The following is an 18,406-nucleotide window of genomic DNA, read 5'->3' on the forward strand; positions in this document are numbered from 1 at the left end:
GAGTTGTGCATGCTTCTAGCCTCCTATGGAGGCTATTGAAGCATGCCAAAATTAAAAAAAAAAAGTGTTTAAAAATATAAAAAAATAAAAATATATAAAAGTTCAAATCACCCCCCTTTCGCCCCAATCAAAATAAAACAATAAAAAAAAGTCCAACCTGCACATATTTGGTATCGCCGCGTTCAGAATCGCCCGATCTATCAATAAAAACAAAGGATTAACCTGATCGCTAAATGGCGTAGCGAGAAAAAAAAATCAAAATGCCAAAATTAAGTTTTTTTTGGTCGCCGCAACAGTGCATTAAAATGCAATAACGGGCGATCAAAAGAACATATCTGAACCAAAATGGTATCATTAAAAACGTCAGCTCGGCACGCACAAAATAAGCACTCACCTGACCTCAGATCGTGAAAATTGGAGACGCTACCTTTATCGGAAAATTGCGCAATTTTTTTTTTTTTTTTTTCTAGCAAACTTTGGAATTTTTTTTACCACTTAGATGAAAGAGAAGCTAGACATGTTTGGCGTCTATGAACCCGTAATGACCTGGAGAATCATAATGGCAGGTTAGTTTTAGCATTTAGTGAACCTAGCAAAAAAAAAAACAACCAAAAACAAGTGTGAGATTGCACTTTTTTTGCAATTTCATCGCACTTGGAATTTTTTTCCCGTTTTCTGTTACACGACATGGTAAAACCAATGGTATCGTTCAAAAGTACAACTCGTCCTGCCAAAAATAATCCCTCACATGGCCATATTGACGGAAAAATAAAAAAGTTATGGCTCTGGAAATAAGGGGAGCGATAAATAAAAACGAAAAAAGCTCCGGGGGTGAAGGGGTTAAAATCATTTTTTCAAGCTGGTGTTATAAAGTATTTTAGTTTACTGAGATGATGACTTTTGAGTTTTCATTGGCTATAAGCCATAATCATCAACATTAACAGAAATAAACACTTGAAATAGATCACTTTGTAATGACTCTAATGAGTTTCACTTTTTGTATTGAAGAACTGAAATAAATTAACTTTTAGATGATATTATAATTTTGTGAGATGCACCTGTATATGGACAACCTCTGCTACCCCTGGAGGATATGCCGTCTGAGTGTGCAGTGTCGGCTGGCGGTTGTAGCAGCTCCCTCAGTGACCCCTGCCCTGTGACAGCTGTTACAGTGTTTGAGGGGAGTGTATCTTGAGGGCTATTCTCACCGCCCTCAGATATGATGTCCTGTGCTTGGCTCCATCTGCAGACATCTGCCACGGTTGGTCCTTTTTTCTTGAGGACCGGCAACCCCAGGACCAGCAACGGCCACGTCCGGCTGGTGGTCAACTGAGGCCAGCCTGGTCCTGCTGGTGTGTGTGGTATCCGCTGACCCACTGCGGGCCCGCTGCCTCCCGGAGCTTCTCTGGCCGTGCAGCGGAGAAGGAGAGTAAATGACTCTCCTCCTCTTGTTACGGGACCCGGAGCACATGCCGGCGCCCACGGATGACAACATCTCGACTTATGGCGCCTCTCCGGTGATGCCCTCTGCTTGCGCTTCTTGTACCCCGCTCACTCCGCATATGGCACTCAGCCCGTCGGCATCCTCCGGCGGTCCTCTCAGGCAGCGCTGCAGACAGGTAAGCGCTCCCTCTTCTACATATTTCAGCTGCAGCTCCTGGATAGCATCCATAGTGCGCAGGTACACAAAGGAGGGCAGCACGTTGGGTATGGCAGTGATGAGCAATGACCACTCCCCTGTCCTATCAGGGCATGTCACTGGGGAGAAAACTAACCTTCACCCAGCGACGTGCAGCTGACTGGACAGGCCCACCACCAGTGTAGTGTCTGTAGTCAAAATATGTATAAAAAAAGGGTGGGAAAACTCTACCCAACCACAAAGTAACCTTTAAGGGAAGCTATACCTGCAGTCTGGTAATGCCATGCTTTAACCCTCCTAAGGGTCCTGCCGTTCTGTTCCAATTTCATGTAATCAGCTAGAAAGTAATTGAAAGGTCAGAACTAGGCTCTATTCAGACACCGTTCACACATGTGTGTTTTCTTCACAGGTTTCCTCAGGTTGTGTAACATGAAGCCTGGATATGGGGTCTTGGGATTAGTGTATTTGTATTGGTTACCTGTTACATATTATGCAGCTTGTTGCATAGAACATTTCACAACTGGCAAAACATTTCCCTGCCTGATTTTAAGCAATGTTTTACCTCACAGAATCAGCTGTGCTCCTTCCCCCTCCCTCCTGCTGTAATGCCTGTATACTCTCTTTTGCATCCTTCCCTACCCAGGAGCTGTGGTATGATCAGACCATGTTCCTGTGTGGTCAGACAGCCATTACACAGTACACAGCAGGGGCACATTTATAAGATTATCTCAGCACCGAAAGATTTTATTTATACACATCCAATTGTGGAAATTATTATTGTTCCAAGATCTAAATTAAATAACTTTGTTCATAGGGCAACTCATTTAAAAGCTCTCCAATTAACACTCCAGGTACACCTCTGTTATGCCTTGTGTAGGGCACATGGTACCCCCATATGTTCCTTCACAAGTCACACCATTGTATCAGTTTACTTTGAGGGGTCCTTTTTAAAGGAAACTTCTGTCACAGGCATGAATCAGAGCCTGGCTGAGCAATTGCAGGCATGAATGTTTTGCTCTGACAATGTCTGGCGTTTCAGAGAACATGTACTTTGAAGGAACGTCAGAGAGCTGTAAGGAGAGACCTGGCTCCAGGTGATTGACGCGTTTCTCACATGTGTACACAGTTAAAGAACTGTCAATCAATGGGTCAGGGCAGGGAGAAGCCGTTGGGACTGCATCGTACTAGCTGGTCGCTACCCATAGTCCCGTGCCGACTCTCCAAACCATATTTTCTTTGAATTTCCTCAGCATTTTAGAATAGAACATACTTTGCTGTAATCGTTTCTTACTGCTACGTAAGTTGATTGACAAGTTTTTTTCCCTAGTGATTCGTGCAGACGTCCTTATGTTTGGTCCAAGTGTGATCCAACAAAACATCGAATCGCCCTCAGACCAATGTTATTCTATGGGGCGGTGCACATGTCCATTTTTTTTTATTCCTTGGACAGAGGACAAAGCAAAAAAATCACAGCATGCTTGATCCGATTTTCAGATAAAAGTCCGTGAAGAAATCTGACTGCACTCGGATGACCTCTTCATTGCAGTCTGATTTTCACCACCTGACAGAATGGAGAAGATAGAAACATTTTTTTTCCATCTAACTAATCAGATCAGAATGTGATTAGCATAATTGGACCAATTTTCTCAGATGAGAGGAAATTCAGTGGTGTGACCCTAGCCTGTCAAACGACTGGAGCTGTGCATGGAAAAGCAGGCAGGGGTCCCCATCGGACTAGTCGGGTCTTTCCTAATGGCTCGCTCGGCTACGATTCTAATTCTTGAGACTAAGGCCAGGTTCTCTTTTAATTCACGGGCTGTGCCTTTTACTTTTTTTTTTTTCCTATATGTAATATATCTGCCCCTGAATATGTGATAACATACTGTATATACAGTATTAGTATAAAGAAGAGGTGCACCATTAGAGTTGTGAAGCCCCAATACCCCTGCTTGATAGATATCCGGTATCCGCGTTTTATGAGTGGATTACAAATTCTCCAGGGCTCAGCGCAGAACAATTATTAGCCCTCCTTTCCACCAGGCTTGTTTCCGTTCAGTGACTATGTATTGCTCACACAATAGGACGGCATGCAGACCCTTACTGTCAGAAGCACGGCCAATGTCATTACACACATTCTTCTGCTTTGCTATAAACTAGGTCTTTTTAAAGGAATGTCTGAGGTGCTTATCAGGATCGGGAACATTCTCAGATGCTGTTTTGACTAATTCATATTTTATTTCTTTTTTTGTTTCTGATTAAAGTAATTCGAGTGAAACATTTCCCTGAAATGGTTGTTTAAAAAAAAACAAAACAAAAAAAAAACAAAAAAAAAAAACGCTGTGCCTGGAGCACTTAGGTGCTCGTCATTTTTTTTTCTTTGAAGAGATGAAGCCAATATCCACGCTATTCTGTGTGGGTTGTCCCTACCATGGACCTATTTCCTTGCAGGGTGGCAGCTCACATGCCAAGGACGTGTGAGGTATGTTCTGGCTAGTAATGGCCATATCTTATCCTGGATCGCAGCTACTGAGACCATAGAAAATAAAAATATAAAAGAATCATTTAATAAAATGAAAATAGGCCCTTTTTTTTTTTTCCTTTTAAGTCCTTTTATTCTTGAAAAAAATACTGTTTTGGGGGAATGACTCTAAGGCTGCCGTCACACTAGCAGTATTTGGTCAGTATTTTACATCCGTATTTGTAGCCAAACCCAGGAGTGGGTGATAAATACAGAAGTTGTGCATATGTTTCTATTATACTTTTCCTCTGTTTGTTCTACACCTGGTTTTGGCTACAAATACTGATGTAAAATACTGACCAAATACTGCTAGTGTGATGGGAGCCCTACTATAATAACGGCTCACCTAGCTATCCTAGTGGCTGAAGAGAGCTAGGTGAAATTAAATTCTTCATTTTCACTGGCAAAAGGTAAAGAAATCTGTAAAACACCTGTTGGGGGAAATGTTCACTACACCCCCAGATAAATTCCATGATGAGTCCAGTTTCCAAAGTGGGATGACCTGTCTGAGGTTTCCTGTATGCTTTTTTTTTTTTTTTTTTTAAATCATGTATTTTTTATTAAAGCATATGACACGCCATTAACAGTCTGATACAATTTCCAGACAAATACCGTACATTAGATACATGACCTGATAATATATTTTCATTTTACTAAACAACACCCTTACCACCTAACCAACCCCCCTCTCCCTCCCCCCAATCTCTTGCCCATTATCCAATACAACCATCTGACAGCATCATCTCTTGAGAAAAGATAACAAGCTTTACAAAAACACGCCTGTGCATGTAAGAGTCCCCCCAGAATCAACTACACGACACCCATTCTACTTTGCAGTAACTCAGCAGACGCCACACCTGGGTAATCCATCCATCCACCCCACACATTTTCAAATTTTGTATTCTGACCTCTCTTACTGTATATATTTCTTTCCATAAGGACAATAAAACTTATCTTGTTGATAAATTCCTTTTTCCCTGGCGTTTTTTCATCCAACCAGTGCATTGCGATAAGCTTTCTCGCAGCATACAACAATCTTGCGATAGTCAGCCTTCCACATTCATCCGTAGCAATATCATCCATACAGCCCAAAAGGCAAGTCAGCGGGTTACGCACCACATCTACTCCTGTCACCTCCTGGATCAAGTTAAGCACCTTCACCCAAAAGGGTTGGAGGCGAGCACACGACCACATCATATGTAGCAGATCAGCGCCTTCCTCACCACACCTGGGACATTCTGAGTCACCTCTCAGTCCTGCCTTCCTCATCCATGCTGGGGTCCTGTACACCCTATACACCAGGTATAACTGTGACACCCTCTTAGCCTCACTCAGGGAAGCCCTGGGATATATTGAAGTATGGACTCCCACTGGGACTCCAACAAGGGGCCCACATCCGCCACCCATTTCTCCTTAATCCTTAACGGATGCTTCAATAAAAAGGTATCCATCAGACCCCTGTACATCAAGGTAATGAACCCCCTCGTACTCCTCCTGGGCCCAATAAGATTCAACAAGCTATCTGACTGCAGATTCATGCGCGACACCTCAATTTGACAGTTTAGGACATGTCTCAACTGCAGGTACTGAAAGAATGACTAGGTTTCCTGTATGCTAGTACCTCAAGAGCTTTTCAAATATGGTATGGTGAATGAAAACCAATGTGCCAGGTGTTTACGTTCAGAAAATATAGGCTATGTGCACACGTTGCGGATTTTGCTGCAGATCTGCAGCGGACTGGCCGCTGCTGATTCGCAGCGATTTTTCCATGCGTTGTACAGTACCATGTAAACGTATGGAAAACAAACCGGCAGTGCACATGCTGTGGAAAAAAACGCACGGAAACGCAGCGGTGTTTTTTCTGCTGCATGTCAATTCTTTGTGAGGATTCCGCAGCAGTTTACACCTGTTCCGTAATAGGAATCCGCAGGTGTAAAACCGCAGGTGGAATCCGCACAAAAATCGCGATAAATCCGCGGGTAATCCTCAGTGTGGTTTACCTGCGGATTTTGCAAAAACAGTGCGGAAAAATCCGCACACCAATCCGCAACATGTGCACATAGCCATATAGATTTTGTAGTTCATTATCAATTTTTTCATTTTGAATTTTTACTTAGATTTTATATAATAACCAAAAAGAGAAAAATAGCACACAAAAAACAGATCTTTATAAAAGTAGGAATTTTATTAAGTCAAAAAGATAATAACAAACATGATAAAATAGAGAAAGCAGGAAAATGACAAAGGATCTCACCAAAATAGGTGGCAGAGTGGTAACCCACAGGCAAACAAAAGGTATGCTAAGTAAATGGTCAGCCCACTGATGCTTAATACATAGACTGCAAAAAGGTTTAGATAAGAGTATGCACATATGTGTATGTGCACCAATAAATATAGAATATATCAAGTAGCATAAGACCTTATGCAAAAATATACATAGCAAACGCACAAATACTAATGGCGCATAACCGGTAAGGATAACAAGAAATTTACCTGCGGGACCACGATGCCACCCACCCACCTGTAAATTTCTTGTGGAGGGAGGCGGGTGAGTGGGTTAAACTTTTTTTTATGGAAAAATGCAAATGCTTGTGTGCATGAAATATGTATAATGATCGTATTTTCTCCAAATATTTGTTAATCTTAATGAATGGTTGAATAAACAAGAAGTCCCACTCCTGATTGTGGATTGCAAACACTGATGCTGAATATTGACTTGTGAATAAGCCTTAGGGGCTCGCTTACACCAGCGTATAGCACGGCAGAGTGCTAGGTGATGAAACCTTGTATAGCACTCTGACAAGTGTTATACTATGGGGCAGCTCAGATATGTGATTATCTTCTCATGCCGATTCGCCATGACAAAACAATCGCTGCATGCTGCGAGTGCATGAGAGAATCTGATCACATTCACCCATACAAGTCTATAGGTGCTTGTGAAACATTGGGCTGCACTCGGATGTCATCCCAGTGCAGTTTGATTATACGCGGAGGCTGGCAATGGAAGAGATGGAGAAATTACTCCATCTCCTCATCTGTGCTGCGAGTCTCTGATGCGAGACTCGAGAGGATCGGAGCACAGAGCACTGACCCTTGCAGCAGATGCAATGCGCTAGTGTGACTCCGGCCTGATACAAAGGATCCCATTTTAGTCCGTGGCAACACCTTTTGACTTTGTTTTATGGCAGTTCTGTTGGCTACATGAATTGTTTTTTTCCTGGAGAGATAAACTGAAACATAAACTCAAGTGTGAACCTTCGGGCTACATGTTTCCTATAAAAGTCTACAGAGAGATGGAGACTTCTCAGTGCTGCTGTATCGGCTACGTACACACTTGCGTAGCGGGGCTTTGTGGACAGCTGCGTACTTCCTCCCTGAAGCTTCGACCATTTCCACTTAGATCCGCCTCTTTCTGCATGCGTCCTGCGTACCCATTTTTAATATTGGGTACGCAGGACATGCGGATGTATACGGATGCGTCTTTTTGACGCCCGACTTGTTGCGGAGCTTCAGGGAGGAAGTACACAGCCGTCTGCACAGCCATGTAGTATAAAGCACAGCCCACGTAGTATATAGCACAGCCCACGTAGTATATAGCTCGGCCCACGTAGTATATAGCTCGGCCCACGTAGTATATAGCTCGGCCCACGTAGTATATAGCTCGGCCCACGTAGTATATAGCACGGCCCACGTAGAATATAGCTCGGCCCACGTAGTATATAATAATGTGGGCACCATATCCCTTTTAAAAAAAAGAATTAAAATAAAAAAGTTATATACTCACCTTCCTGCTGCCCCCGGAACCAGCCCAGGTTTTTAGCGATGCTCCTCGCGACGCTCTATTCCCAGTAATGCCTTGCGGCAGTAACCCGTAATGATGTAGCGGTCGTGAGACTGCTACGTCATTTGGGGTCATTGCCGCAATGCATTCTTGGGACCGGAGCGTCGCGAGGAGCAGGAAAGGCTGCTGTGGACGCCGGAAGGTGAGAATATAATGAATTTTTTTTAAAATTATTTTTAACGTTATATGTTTTTACTATTGATGCTGCATAGGCAGCATCAATAGTAAAAAGTTGGTCACACTTACAGGGTTAATAGCAGCATTAACAGACTGCGTTACACCGCGGTGTAACGCAGTCCGTTTAACTGTCTGCCAAAACGCTATGTGGGCGCTGACTGGAGGGGAGTAGGGAGGGGCCAATTCGTGGCCGGACTGTGCCTGTCGCTGATTGGTCAAGCCCAGCCGGCCGCAACAAATCAGCGATGCGGGATTTCCGTGACAGACAAACAGATGGAAGTGGACCATATATATATATTATAGGAGTAGATGAATTTACACTTGAAAGACCTGCATGTCTGTGGTTTTGTAAGAGGTTATTCTTATGACAGATTTTCTTTTAGGATATGACTGGTAATTTATGCAAGAGGTTTCAGATTTTGGGAACTTCTTGCTTGGGTGTCTGTTATTGTAGATATATCACCTGGCAGAAAGTGAAATCAATTGTGATGTTACAGTAAATAATGACCCCGTATCTGTTCTCTCAGCTGTGCCTCCTCCATTGTTCCAAAGACACAATTGTTTCCATGAATGACCCACCTGCTCTTTCCATGTGACTGTCTTATAGACCACAGAGTTCTTGCTGTCTAGAAATCCTGTTGCAGCTGCTGTTATCTATATACTGTATATCCTTTATGTATACTGTTTATAAAAACTGTCTGAGTGAATGACGGTTTTTCCCAGCGATTTCTCATGGTTTGTATTTATCATCAGTAATATGGGTTCCTTTGCGGTTTTACATATTTTGGAATCTGACACTTTACTACTATTGCTACAACCCTGATTCTCATAATTAGAAGTCTAAATATTAGTTTTGAGGTTTGGTGGCAGAGGAAAATGTCAGGAGCCTAAATGTGTGAAGGGCTTTATTCATAGCGGACTGTAGTATGTGTATGTTGCCAATAATCCAGTTTAACTCTACACAAGCCTACCAGCTTTAATCAAATCATAGATCCATGCTGGGGTATGTGCACAAGGAGTCGTTTAAGGAGTCTTTAAAAAAAAAAACATCTGAAAAATCACTTGAAAGACCCTTTGCATTTCTATTGTAAAACAACTTGCTGGTCACATGTCTAGTTTTTTTTTTCCCGCTATTTTGTCTAGTTTCAAAGGTGGTCACTGCCAGACTGGACGCTATGTGGAGCCAAAAATTGCATGTTCTGAGATAATGAAATGATCAGAATCCTGGCTGTAGGGGATTCAGATGGAAGTTCCAAATGGAGTTACTGAGCCCATTTTATAATGGAATAGTGACTAATATTGAATTTTTCAGACTAATTCTGACACTTTTTTTTTGTGCCAAAACCATTGTAAAATCAGGTTGAATTCTGCCTCCAAATGTGCTCAATTGGAATTTACGATACAATATCATCACTAAGTGGAAGTAACCAGCGTGTTTATCTGCCACTATGCAATCTGCTAGTCTACAGATCTGAGGATCAGCCATTTCTCTTTCTAATTAACATCTTATTTTTTTATGGTATCAAATCAGTGGTGTAAACATGATGTTTGGCCGCTTTTGTAACAAATTCTGCATGGAAGTGGAATCTCTAATTTATTTACTTTACTGAGTTTTTTAGTTATCACAACGTTAGTTTGTATATAACTTATGTAATTATATGACTAAGGTCAGATCGGGATTTTTTTCCACCAGCTGGTTTCTCAGAATTGTGCAGAAAACTTGGATTCTGTGTCAGTTAGTTTAGCATGTCATACCTATATTGTGGGTGATGTAAGTTGTATATATTTACACATACATGATTTATTATTTTTTCTCAAACTTTATTTCCAGTTGGCTCAATTCTCTATTTCTTATTGGTCACAAAAAAAAGCTTGAAGAAGATGACATGTACAAAGTACTCCCAGAGGACACCTCAGAGAGACTTGGAGAGGAACTTCAGAGGTAATAAGGGTCTAACCGTTTTTCTAAAAGAAATATAGAATTTGCTTGTGGTTTTTGACTAGCACTTTTGAGCTGATGCAAGATCAGAGATCTGACAAATAATGACACAGGACCATCGCTAATGAGTCGTCCCAAAGTGAACATTATCAACAACAGGGACAACTGCATCAATAAATAAAAAAAAAAGAAGTTATGATTGCCATAATGCAAAGATACAAAATGTAAAAATGTCTGCGCTCAGTCAATGTGATTGCAGATTTGTGAATTCTCGCATCGCGTGCACTGCGTACTGTGAGAAGTCTCCGGCAATTTGCATACATGCAGTCATGTGCAGACTAGACATGCACAGCAATACTGGACACTGCTTGTTGGAACTATCATCAGAAGTATGCAAATTGCATATTTGCGGTCACATGACTTCCTGCTCCTGTTTTCAGCATCAGAGAATCCTCCTAGCGTGCAGTATGCGTGATGTGAGGATTCACAAACAGTGACTGCAGATTTGTAGCCTAAGGCCGGTGTCACGCTTGTGTGTGCAATGTGAGAAACTCGCATCAATTCCCGGCACTCTGGACCGGAGCATTCAGCTGCATGGATTTCTGTGCAGCCACATACTCTGGTCCCCAGTGCCGGGTATTGATACGAGAGACTTGCATTGCACACACAAGCGTGACACTGGCCTAAGGCCGGACAACCCATTTAAATACGCTCCAAAAATTTGCAACAGCATACAAGGCAAGAAAATCATGCTGTATAAATCTGTTGTTGATTCTGGTGTTGCAGAATTATTCCAGGGATTTGACTCCATGCAGAGCAACAGGTTAAATCTGCAGCACAATTTTAATGTAACACAGGCATAGAATGCAACAGATTTGTGTAGAAGGACTTTCACTAGAATATATAAGTGCAACCCTGTCCATATGCCCTGTTAGATATTCCCAGTAATTAAACTCCTTAGATGGCGTGTTACATAGCAACTGTGGCATCTAAATAGTTAGACGGAGCGAGGGAGCTCATTTTGTCACCTGTTTTATTGCACAATATTATGTGTATTATTCCACTACACATAAACGAAATAAACGTGTAATTGCAGTTATTTCTGGGATAAATACTTCATTTTCTGTTGCAATTTCAAGGGTGCCAACACTTTTTTGGCCATGACTGTAAGTCTGGCTATACCTTTTGTGGGATCTCTTCAAGAGGTCAAGCTGAACCCAAATACAAAACGCTGTAACACATTATATCCACCCAGGAGAGATTTGTTGTAAATTGAGTGAAATACTTTGTGAACTGAGCAGATTAGATCTAGGTATTCTTGATCTAATGGTTGATGTTTTTGTTGAGGTGGCTGGTACTGTCTGTTTTGAGACTTTTTTTGTGTGTTCACGTGTAGCAGGAGAAATTCACATGTATCAAGTTCACAAAATAAGTTACGGTATATACCATCTGACTGTCAATTCCTATTAACTTCTGCTGACTTCTGTGTAGGAAATGATGACTTCCAATCTAACATCATATTCTGTGAGGAAATGATTCGGCTGCCTGGCAGTCCTAGTAACGGGACTGCATCTTGTCATTAGCTTATTGCACGTCTTCTCATACTTGTTAACAACCATGGAGACGCTATTTCAATATATTTCCGTAGCTAGGTTGCTATAATAACGCCATGTTTCCTTTATCAGGAAACTTGTGAAAGGCTAATTACTAGGCACTTCAGAGCTGAGGACCTTGCATATCATGAAGTGGAAATGCTGAACGGGTTTGATTGCTGTTTTAACCTTGTGTGCGACTTGCTGCCGGTAAATGGATTACTGCTGTACCTGTCAATCTATTGTCTGTACTGCTACAGGATTTTGCTCAGCTGTTTTTTTTTTTTTTTTTCATTGCTCAGAAGTAATTTATCAGTTTTATTCTGATTTTAAATCATTCTTGGATGTTTTATCACCAGTGTTCTCTTTAGGTCGGCTTCTTACGTGGGTGGAGTTGCAAATTCCGATAAGCTAATTGTGTTCTCTGAATATTTGGGTATATGCCTAGGTCAATATATGTGTACTCCTTACCTGATAATTTGGCCACTGTGTTCAGAGCTGTCACTAGCAATATAACATATGGGTATTTTGGTTTATGATTTCGCTTGACTTTGTTCACACTAATTTCATTGCTGTGTGCAAACTTGTCCTCCCATGACCTCATTGAGTTTGGATTTTGAAGTGTTAATGAAAACGTTGCATTCAGACATGTGACACTTTCTGTAGTCGCCATGCCCAGAAAACAGCAGATCACTCATAGCATATTGTTGAAACTTGAACACGTGTGGGTTTTTTTTTTTTTTTTTATTTTGCCTAAATTTTTCTTTTAATAAGTATTTTCCCTTAAAAAAAAAAAGGACCCTTCACCAGTTTGAGCTTGTTAAACTTGTCACATCATGGAATAGTAGTTGGAAAGCTGAGTATAACATCATTTTCATTTTCACCCATGACAGCACACCTGAGAGAGGGATCCGCCCAGCCAGGACCGGAAACCTACTGAAATAAAAGGGCAGTACCTCTCCTCCTCTTCAGTTGGGTTTCCTGTTCTGACGGGAACCCTCGTGCTGAGACCCGGGCGGCTTGAAGGTTTTGTTATTTTTTTTATCTACTTACCCACTCCTGTCTCTGCACTGGATTAACAGGCAAGAGCGCCTGTATGCCGGTCTTCAGGTGTTGCAGGCGCCATCTGTGGGTCCATTGGGCCTTGGCAGGCGTGGGCGGCACAGTCATGGGCCAGGAGGCTCTTCTGCATCTGCCGCGTTGCTCTCCCTCCTCTGCCTTCCGGCCGCAGCTTTGTAGTGAGCCTGGCTTCTGGGGGGGTGCACGCTGCTGATGTTGCACGCAAGGCATTCTGGGAATGGGCGCCCTGGGCAAAAAAGCCGTCCGGGACTCGTGGCGACTTAGTGCGTCCTGGTGGGGCCGGTGAAGGGGCATCGTTGGGGCATCGGAGGAGGCGGGAAGCGCAGTGGATCCCTCTTATAAAGTAGGGATGACCACAGAAGAAGCACTTATATATAAAGCTCCCCATCATGGAAGATCCCAGAAGACAGCAGCCGCAGCAGCAATCACCAGTATCTGTACCTGGTCACTAACTTGGGCACACTAAAAGGAGCAGCTGCTCGAGTGGCAGCCGTCCAGATCAGAGGTCGCAGGACTCCTCTGTATTCAGGAGGGATGTTGTATGTACCCATGATCAGCCCCCGAATCTGGTTCCCTTGATATGACAGCAGGTGGTTCGTGATCTACAAGATTGTCATATTTTTTGTTAATAAGGGCCATTATCTGCTTAAATCACTAGGGGTCTAGGAAGGCTAGCACCAAAAGGAAGAATAAGGAATGTGCCCTTTGTATGACCCTGCTGGCAGTTCATTGGCAGAAAAATCTCTGCTCTGACTGCATTCAAAAATCTATACAGGATGAGACTTCTGATTTCGCTACAAGACTTGGGTCCATGATCAGGGCAGAAGTGCAAGGTTTCCTAAAGACTCTGTTAAAAAAGGGGAACAAGAGAGCTCAGGAGGTCGTCACGGAATCAGAGGCCTCTCTACAATCTGTTGGGAATATCAAAGTGAATCCCCGTCCTCCTCCTCTGACAGTGATATAGGTGACCAACCTTGCTTTCTGGCCGAAGATACGGATAGTCTGGTTAGGTCAGTCAGGTTAACAATGGGCCTTAAGGAGGAGAAAGCACCTAAATCCCTAGAGGATATTATGTTTGGGGGCCTGACTAGGTTGGGATAAAATACCTAAAATCGACGGAGCAGTAGCAAAATCCTCTAAAAAGTTTGCCCTGCCCTTTGAGGATTCCGGCGCACTTAGAGACCCGTTGGATAAAAAAAGCTGATGGGTTCCTGAGGCACACCTGGCAGGCAGCCACAGGGGGTCTGAAGCCGGCAAAAGTTGGGACTTGTACTGCCCGCTACCTTATGGTCTGGCTGCAACAGATGGTGGAGCAACTTAAGAGTAAAGGTACCGTCACATTAAGCGACGCTGCAGCGATATAGACAACGATGCCGGTCGCTGCAGCGTCGCTGTTTCGTCGTTGTGTGGTCGCTGGAGAGCTGTCACACAGACAGCTCTCCAGCGATCAACGATGCCGAAGTCCCCGGGTAACCAGGGTAAACATCGGGTTACTAAGCGCAGGGCCGCGCTTAGTAACCCGATGTTTACCCTGGTTACCAGTCTAAATGTAAAAAAACCCCAAACACTACATACTTACATTCCGGTGTCTGTCGGGTCCCCCGGCGTCCGCTTCCCTGCATTGTGTAAGCGCCGGCCCTAAAGCAGAGTGGTGACGTCACCGCTGTGCTCTGCTTTACGGCCGGCCGGCACTGACACAGTGCAGGGAAGCGGACGCCGGGGGACCCGACAGACACCGGAATGTAAGTATGTAGTGTTTGGGTTTTTTTTACATTTAGACTGGTAACCAGGGTAAACATCGGGTTACTAAGCGCGGCCCTGCGCTTAGTAACCCGATGTTTACCCTGGTTACCAGTGAAGACATCGCTGAATCCGCGTCACACACGCCGACTCAGCGATGTCAGCGGGTGATCCAGCGACGAAATAAGGTGCTGGCCTTCTAGCTCCGACCAACGATGTCACAGCAGGATCCTGATCGCTGCTGCGTGTCAAACACAACGATATCGCTATCCAGGATTATGCAACGTCACGGATCGCTATCGTTATCGTTGTTAAGTTGTTCAGTGTGAAGGTACCTTAAGATCCCGAGAGATGAGATCTTGGCCAATATGACTCTGTTGCAGGGAGCAGCAGCTTTTCTGGTAGACACCTCAGCAGACTTTGTGAGGTTAGCGGCTAGGTCGGCGAGCCTCTCTAATGCAGCTAGACGGGCCTTATGGCAGAAGAGGTGTCTGGGAGATCTGCCTCCAAAGAGTAGACTCTGCTCCATCCCCATGTGATGGCCAGTTTCTCTTTGGACAAAAGCTAGAAGACATTTTGGAGAAGGCAAACAAACAGGCAACCTCCACAAGTATTCAGGCTGTCTAGCAGTCACAAATCATTCAGCTGTGGCGACGAAAACTAAATCTCAGAGCATGCCAAAATACTTGGAGACCACCCCAGCATGCTCGGGGAAACCCAACTAACGAGTACACTCGCTCATCACTACTTGGGACTCTTACAAAAGCGGGTTCTGTGCGAAGTCCCTGTGGAAGAAATAGGAAGGGGATTTTATTCCCCCCTCTTTTTGATAAAGAAGCCGGATGGTTCTTCATAGACTATAATCAACCTGAGGAAGCTCAACTGATGGATTTTGAATTATTCCTTCAAGATGTAGTCAGTGAACACAGCTATATATCTGTTATTCCAGGATTGTTTCATGGCGGTCATCGACTTAAAACATGCTTCTTATCACATCCATTACAATCCATTGGGACCATCAGAAATTCCTGATGATGGCTCTGTATGTCCAGGGACAGGTCAGGCATTACCAGTATACAGCCCTTCCGTTCGGACTGTCAGTTACTCTGAGAGTATTTACCAGTAATATCGGAGGTGATGGACTTCATTTGTTCACGGAACACCGTTATTATCCCGTACCTGGACGACTTCCTTATAGTTGGAAGGTCAGAAGATCATTGTGCAGAGCAGATGAGGGAGGTGACGGTGGTCCTGACGGAGTTGGTCTGGATGTGACTACCCTCAAATCAAGCCTAAAACCGGAAAGTATACATTCCTTCCTGGGGTTGCTTTTGGACTCCGAGCGCCAGATCTGTCTCCTACCAGAGGACAAAGTAGCCAAGATAATGGCCATGGCACTGTCAGTGATACATCAGCCAAAAATGACACTAACAAAAGTGATGTCCTTGCTAGGATCCCTAAAATCTTGTATAGCAGCAGTAAGATGGGCCCAATTTCACCTGAGGCAGTTACAGTGGTAGGTCCTGTGTGGACAGAGGTTGTTAAAAGGGCATTTAGAGGGAACATTACATCTTTCTTCGGCAATAAGGGATTCTGTCTTCTTGGTGGACAGTAAGGGAACATTTGTCGTCAGGGGTCCAGTGGATAAGGCCAGTAGAGTACATTATCACAACAGATGCAAGCAATACCGGATGGGGGGCACATCTGAGGTCTTACTCTGTGCATAGGACCTGAACTACTCTATAATAGTGTCAGGGTTCGAACTTTGAAAGAGCTGTGGAAAGAGCTTTGAGACACTTTCTCTCCTTCCTTCGGGGTCGTCATGTCCGAGTCATGTTGGACAATCGTGCAGTTGTGGTGTATATCAACCACCGGGGGGAACAAGGTCCCATACCCTAATGATGGCAGCAAACAACATCCTACTCCAGCTAGCGGAGCAACATCTACTGTCCCGTGCGGTACTTGACGAGGAATAGACAACACAAGCAGACTTCCTGAGTTGCAAAAAATTGAGACAGGGAGAATGGTCTCTAAATGCCCATATTTTCCAGCAGATAGTGCGGGCATGGGGGCAACCGGAGATAGATCTGTTTGCCAGCTTACACAACAGGAAAGTTAGGAACTTCTGCTCGTTAAATCCAAGGGAGAAACCATTTGCAGTGGATGCCCTTGATTCCTTGGAGGTTCAGGGTGGCCTATGCATGTCCCTCAATAGCGATGAATCCAGCAGTCGTGAGGAAGATCAGGGAGGATCAAGTGAGGGTAATTCTCATTTCTCCATTCTGGCCGAAGAGACTGTAGTTCTCCCTTCTAAGGCTAATGTCAGTGTCTGACCCATGGCTTCTACCAGAGATCCCGGACCTTCTTACCCAGGGAACGGTGTGCCACTCTCAAGTGAAGGACTTCCATCTAGCAGCATGGAATTTGTGAGGGCATTACTAAGTCGGCAGGGGTTCTCACAGGGCTAGTCTCCACCCTGCTGAAAAGTAGGAAACCAGTTACATCAAGGATCTATGGTAGAACATGGAAAAAATTCCTGACATTTTTAGTGCAGCCCTTAGGGGATGAAGCCCCGGTTGGGCACTTTCTAGAATTTCTGCGGGGTTGCAACTAGAGTTAGCAACGAATACCCTCAAGGTGCAGGTGTCGGTCCTGGATGTCTTGTATAATTGCAGCCTAGCAGCAAATAGATGGGTGTCTCGTTTTATAAGATCCTGCAGTAGATCAAGACCACTTATAGTTGCAAAAATTCCTCCATGGGAGCTTAACCTAGTTTTAGAGGCGCTAACTAGGGACCCATTTGAACCCTTATGGGATTTATCTGCGAAGTTCCTTGCGCTTAAGGGTAAGTTTACACAGAGCGCTTTTGCTGCGTTTTTTTTAATGCTAATTTTCAGCTGCTTTTTACAGTACCAGCAGAGCCTATGAGATTTCAGAAATCTCATGCACACACGTTGGTTTTTTGTGTGATCAGTATTTTGTGCTTTGCTGCGTTTTTTTGGACATAGAGCATGTCACTTCTTTCAGTGTTTTTGCTGCGTTTTTTCAGTGTTTTTCAGCCATTGACTTGAATAGGAGTTGAAAAAACGCAGCAAAAATGCAGGTATCATTATTTGCCGCGTTTTTGCTGCTGAAAATTTCAAGGACATTAGCATGGACAAAGAGAAAATAAATGCACCAAATACACAACAAAAAACACACCAAAAACACACCTAAACATGCATCTTTGATGCTTCGTTTCTGCCAAGAAGATCAGGTTTTGCTGCAGAAAAAAAAAGCAGCAAAAACGCCCTGTGTGAAGTTACCCGAAGATTGTTTTGCTAGTGACCCTAACATCAGCCTGCAGGATGAGCGATATACAAGCCCTGTCCATATATCCCCCCCCCCCCCCCCCTACACACAGGTGTACGATGACAGAATAGTTCTAAGGCCGGACCTGGAATATCTCTTTAAGGTGGTTCTTACATTCCATAGGAGCCAAGAAATTACTTTGCCATCCTTTTGTAAATGACCCTAAAAATTCCGGTGAAGAAAAATTCCATACATTAGACGTGAGGATGTACATGTTAGAATATATGTCCATGACCAGTCAGTGGAGAAAGGACCAGTCCCTATTTGTGGCCTTTTGGGGTAGCAGAAAGGGGTATGTGGTGTCTGAGTACCATTGCCAGATGGATCAGGGAGGCCATTAGTTTCTTACGGCTCTTTTCTATTTGTGAGATAAATGTCCGTGTCTCACATGTGAAAACCAAGCTGTGGCGCCGGCACTTGGGAGCGGAGCGTGCAGCTTCATAGCAATACATGCAGCCGCACTCTCAGCTCCGGAGTGCCGGCGCCACAGCTTGGTTTTCACATGCAAGACACGGATGTTTATCTCGCA

At 43.8% G+C, this 18,406-nt stretch overlaps 1 protein-coding gene across 3 annotated transcripts in view; it reads left to right on the forward strand.

The window, feature by feature from the left end:
* The window catches only part of ABCC4 (ATP binding cassette subfamily C member 4 (PEL blood group)), a 376,997-nt gene that overhangs the window by 21,452 nt on the left and 337,139 nt on the right, over positions 1 to 18,406 (forward strand). For all 3 annotated transcript variants that reach the window (XM_077297155.1, XM_077297157.1, XM_077297156.1), the window contains exon 2: positions 10,007 to 10,117. In XM_077297155.1, the coding sequence (XP_077153270.1) occupies positions 10,007 to 10,117 (111 nt within the window). The remainder of the gene's footprint in view (positions 1 to 10,006; positions 10,118 to 18,406) is intronic.

Source organism: Ranitomeya variabilis, chromosome 3 (assembly GCF_051348905.1).
Source record: "Ranitomeya variabilis isolate aRanVar5 chromosome 3, aRanVar5.hap1, whole genome shotgun sequence".
Lineage (NCBI taxonomy): Eukaryota > Metazoa > Chordata > Amphibia > Anura > Dendrobatidae > Ranitomeya > Ranitomeya variabilis.